Source organism: Anopheles cruzii, chromosome 3, assembly GCF_943734635.1.
Source record: "Anopheles cruzii chromosome 3, idAnoCruzAS_RS32_06, whole genome shotgun sequence".
Classification (NCBI taxonomy): domain Eukaryota; kingdom Metazoa; phylum Arthropoda; class Insecta; order Diptera; family Culicidae; genus Anopheles; species Anopheles cruzii.
This window is the reverse complement of record NC_069145.1, coordinates 59964968-59970382: the sequence shown is the minus strand read 5'-3', so window position 1 is coordinate 59970382 and position 5415 is coordinate 59964968. Positions and strand designations below refer to the sequence as shown.

The window sequence follows — 5415 nt, the reverse complement described above, 5'->3', positions numbered from 1 at the left end:
CACATCTTATTTAATGTTTTTGATTGATCGTTGATTGACTAAAGCTAATTTTTCATCCTCGTTTTGCCCAAAATAATTTGTGTTCGGAAACTGAACTTCTTTTCGCCATTCACTGAATGAGCGATATTGCCCTACTTACCGATCGTGTAATCTACCAAAGACGGAAATAATTTGAGTAAAGTGTCTGAGTTTATTGCAAAAGAATTTTTATCTGTTTTCACTTGTGTGCTTGAGCTGAGCTTCTGAACTAGTTAGATTTTTCTGCCCATAGCAATGTTATGCCGATGCCGATCATACCATGCAGAGGAGCTTTTCGTTCTGCAAATATGCCAGCTGATTGCGGAGCGACTGAATTTGAAGCTGCGCATCGTCGAAGCTGCCCGACAGCACCTTGATCTGATGGTGCATCTCCCGCAACGCTTCCTCGCGGTTCGCTACCGTAAAGGACGCTTCGGCCCGGCACTGGGCCAGCTCGTGCTCCAGCTGAGCGTACTTCTCTTGGGCCAACGTGCGATCCTGCTCCATGCGTTGGGTCGTACGAGCAATAATCTTGGCACTTTCCGTGCGAAGTTCGTCCAGCTCGATCTGCTTCCGCCCCGCTTCCTGTTGTGCCGTCTGTTTATCCTTTTCGAGCGACTCCTGCTGCTGCTGAAGCTGTTCCAGTTCCAGCTGTAGCAGGTGCACCGCTTTTTGTACCTCGCCTTCCTGCGACGACCGAAGGCTGTGGAGTTGTTCTTCGAGCAGCTTCACCTGCTTCAGCGATCGCTCCAGCTCCGCGAAGAGCGTTTCATTGGAGTGCTTCAGCTTCTCGACCCTGACCTGCTCGTCTTCCAGTAGCCGCGGGTACGGTGTCAGCTCGCGCAGTTTATCCTGGAACTTTTTCTTGATCTGTCCGATCTCGAAGTTTATTTGTTGTTCCACGCGCCTGTTGGTCACCCGCAATTTGTCCATCTGAAGCTTCTGCTCTTCGATCTTTGTTTGGGCGTCGAGAAACTTGGTCCGATAGTCCTCCAGCTGGACCGTCTGCTCCCGAAGCAGCACCCGAAACTCGTCCTGCTCGTCCAACAGCTCGGAATACCGAGTCTGTAGCATCTCGCGCTCGGCATCCACCGTCGAGCGGTCCTCCCGCGGGACGCTCTTCGCCGTTGCGAGACGATCCGTCAGCTGCCGACATTCGGACGCCTTTTTGGTGTACTCTTGCAGCAGGAGCGTGTACTGCTTCCGGACTTCCGCATCCTTCGGGCAGACTCTGGGACGCGTTGTTTGTTGCTGCGCATGGCGTACGCCGTCTTTGGCTGGAGTGTGACATGGCGTTTGCCAGTCTTCCGTCGACAAATCAATCGTCTCTGGGTTCGAGGGCCGGTCACACGATTTGCTACACCCCGCTACATCTTCAGGAGTGTCCTCCAGTGCACCCAACTCCTTCTGGATGGTCTTCAGTGCTTGGTCCATCTGCTTGAGGTTCCGTCCCAACGTTTCCGTGTTGTTACGGTAGAACTCTAGCCGGCGGGACAAGTCTGCTTCGCAGAACCGTGGGCTTTCCGGGTCCGCCGGAGCCGGTCTGGGGATGTTAAACTCTTCATTGGCACGTTTCACTTTGCGCACATCGACGGTAAGTCGCTCCAGGCGGTTCTGCAGAATCTCGATCACACGATCCCGATTCATGAGCTCTTTTTCGATACGCTCTGGCAGCCTTTCGCAGTTGCCGTCGTCGGCCGTGTGGTCCGAACCCAAATCGCTACCGTTTAGTGGCGACTGATTGGAATCGCAGGAGAACCCTCTCTGCTCAATCTCCACCGTTCCGCCCACAATCCACGGATTGCACCAGTGTTCGGCCAGTTTATCGGGGCACAGGCGGATAGTTTCCCACGGCTGACCGTTGGCGCTGTTGTGTGCCTCCGTCGCCACGCTCTTCAGCAGCTTGTGCTGCAGCTCCACTTCCTTTTTGATGCGGTTCTTCAGGAACAAGATCTCTTCCCTGTCGCTGCCCGCCTTTGGTTTCATGTTTTCCTTTTCGCGAATCTTCTCCTGCAATTTAGAAATGATCTGGTTCTGGTGTTCGACCTGCTGCTTGAGCTTCAGAAGCCGCCGTGAGTCGCCATCTCCCGGCCCCAAGGATAACCGTCTTTGGTCTCTGGACGGAAGGTTTTCTTTTTTTTTTGCTCTGCGCTCCGCCGTCCCTTCGCTTGGGAACCCCTCCCCCCTCATCGCCCCGCCCCCCAGCGGGCTGCCTTAAGCCATGATGGTGCGTCCTTTTTTTTCCTCCTCCTCCTCGTACCCCTCCTCTCTCTCGCCGTTTCTCCCGTCCTTTTTTCTGTTTCGCTGCCAACCAATTCCGGGACGGCGCGCGCTGTACCCTCTTCTCTCGAGCCGGCGCGGTCCCGTCAAAGTCCTGCCATCCTCCTCCACCTCCTCCGCTCAACCACCCACACACCCACGCCGCCTCTCCCCCGGCCGGTCCAACTTTTACTTCGGTCGTTCGGGCGATGGCCGTCGTCGCTGTTTTTCTCATTTTCGTCTCCCGACTGATGGCGGCGGCGTCTTAGTTGGTCCCGTCTTTTGAACCCTCCTGTTTCCGGTGGGTGGGCGGGTAGGTGGTGAAGGTGGCGGGTGGACCTTTTTGCCGTTCGGTTGCCACGGGCCGTGGCTCCAATTTCCAGCGGTGGCCTCGTGGGGGGGTTCGGTTCGCTTCGTTCGAGGCAAAAAAAAGAAAAAGACAAATGGCGAAGGAAGACGGCGGACCAACCCCCGCCACCTAACCCCCCCCGGGCGCAAAGGAATTCGGGTTGAGGCGTCCCCCTCCGCATGGTCCCGACTCACCGTGCGTCACTCTTAATCTCTCGGCATCGCCCAAGAAAGGCTCCCTCACGGGGATTTTCAGGGGCGAGGGAGGGACTTCCGGTGGACGGGGGGGGGGGGCATGAATTACGAATGAGGCGGACAGGGGGCCCCTTCGGTTCGGCACGTTAAAAACAACGGCCGGGAAATCCGGGCGGGGGAGGCGGACACCGGAAGTGGGCAATATTGAACCGATAATGGTGGAGCAGCAGGGGCCTCTTCCCACCCAACCGGTCGGTTATGATGGACGAAGCGACCCGAGGGCCGCCCCATCATCACCGTCGTCATCATCATCGTCATCGGCGCGCGAGGGAGATGATTCTTCCTCGCGATGGCCGCTGGCTGGCCAAATTTTGACATTTTCTGCGGCACCACATGGCCCCTGGCCAACTGCGGACCGTGTGCGGGAAAGAGAGAGAGAGAGAGAGAGAGAGAGAGAGAGACAGAGACACAATTAATCTAAAGACGGTCGATTGATCCACTTCCGGTGCTGGTGTGTGTTGATGTGGCCCAGGAATAGGGAACTCGGTATCGCTTGACGATGGACGATCTGTCCCATAGTGTCCACGCGATAGTGATGCCAGAAAAGAGCATATTAGGACCCCAGTACAGTGCACAGCATACCTATGACAATTTCGAGGATGTGTGGTCTTTCTAAGTCTGGACCTTGCCTAAAACTTGGGACTGGCTTCTGTTGAGAACGCAACGATTTCCAATCTAGCATCACAATCAATAAAGATAAACCAGTTCCCAACGAATTCTAAAACGATCGGTCCGTGCCATAGAACACGATCTTAAGAACCGAGGGGTCTTAAGAATTGTAAACCAACAAATCACAGCCTGGGTCCAGCCTGCATCCCAAAAATATCTAGGAATCTCGTGGGTCCAGCTTGCATCTTAAAATATAAGGCTGGCTAAAAAGTAATCCATTATTTTTGGGTGAGATTCAAAACATTATTAAAGATACTTTCGATGGTCCGATTTACGCCAAATATGTACCGTTTTGTTGGAAAATTTGTTGTCTTTTCAAAGATAGGCTTATCATGTCTCTTTTGTAAAGACTTAGTCGTTATTGGTGAAAAACTGGAGCAATACATTTTTACAACCCTTTTTTAATCTCAGTTTTTCATCACTCAGGAAATTTTGTAATGCGCAAAAAAGGTGTCAATCGCTTAGTGCAAGGTCCGGACTATACGGTGGATGCATTAAAACATCCCAAACAAACTCCCGGACTTTCTGGTGAGTCACTAAAGACGTGCGTGACATTTCGTTTTCCTGATGGAACACAACGCCTCTTCTGTTGGCCGATTCTGGCCGTTTCTGGTCAATTGTTAGCTTCAAACACTGCAGTTGTTGGTAGTAGAGATCTGAATTTATTGTTAAGCCACACGGAAGCGACTCATAATAAACGATTCCTTTCAAGTCCCACCATATACCCAGTAGAACTTTCCTAGCCGTTATTTCTGGTTTGGCCACAGGTTAAGCTGCTTCACCACGCTTAGACCACGACCGATTTCACACAATATTGTCGTAAGTGACCCATTTTTCATCCCCAGTACCCATCCGTTTAAGAAATGGTTCGATTTCATTCCGTTGGGCCAAAACTGTGCAGATGGCCATCATGTTTTTTGGTGTAAATACGGTGGCGCCCAAACATCGAGCTTCTTTGTGAATCCAGCTTTACGCAAATGGCTTTAAGCTGTTCGATGATTGATCTTTAGCTCCTGGCCGATGCTCTGATTACTAACATGCCGATCTACTTTGATTATTTCTGTGATTTTATCGACATTTTCGATGACGTGTCTGCCTAGGCTTTAACATCAAACATAACTTAAACCTGTGAACGAAACCAAAATTTCACCCAGCTAGCTTTTAGAGTATCGGCACCATGAACACCATGCAAAATTTCAGTGGCCTAGCTTGAGTTTTCGCCTTTATCGGACAAAAAATGTAAAATGTACTGAATTTTCTCCGCGTTAACCTCCATTGTTAACACCCTGTAACTCACAAATGAATAGAACAAACAAAGAACAATGAAAGAACTTTTTAAAGTGTAAAGTATCAGCTTTAAAACGAGCCTAAACTTGAAACTGTACGATAAATACTTCACAAGATATCGATCACTAAAGGCATCTACCGAAAAAATAATGGATTACTTTTTAGCCAACCTGATACATTGCAGGCAAGAGCAATGTTTGACAGATAAGCGTAGAGAACACAGGGCCACAGCATAGGACCTACATCTATAGAACGAAAATAGACCCAATATTGTAGACCATTATCGAGAATCAATGCATGCATAGAAAGAGACAAAAATAACATAATCTTGGCGTGAAAATGGTGAGAATAAATCAGATATCATTAGTCTACGGAACGCTCAGGTCTTAAGTATTTTACTCTTGGACCGTTTGATTCCGCTAGTGAGATCCCTCCGGATATTGACTGCATACAATCGTTTGCACCACTTCGTCGGAACTCTAATAGTCGGAAACCGATCTTCTCTCAAGACCTCCACTGTCAGGTAGTAGTACTCATCTACCCTGTCCGTCCCAGGCCAAAAGAATCGATTAACAAACG

The 5415-nt window shown here is 50.4% G+C and overlaps 1 protein-coding gene across 1 annotated transcript; it reads right to left on the bottom strand.

Moving 5' to 3' along the window:
- Positions 1–291: 291 nt before the first annotated feature.
- Positions 292–2208, bottom strand: LOC128270716 (paramyosin-like). The gene has a single exon (XM_053008131.1). The coding sequence runs from the start codon at positions 2206–2208 to the stop codon at positions 292–294; it is 1917 nt and encodes a 638-aa protein (XP_052864091.1).
- Positions 2209–5415: the final 3207 nt, after the last annotated feature.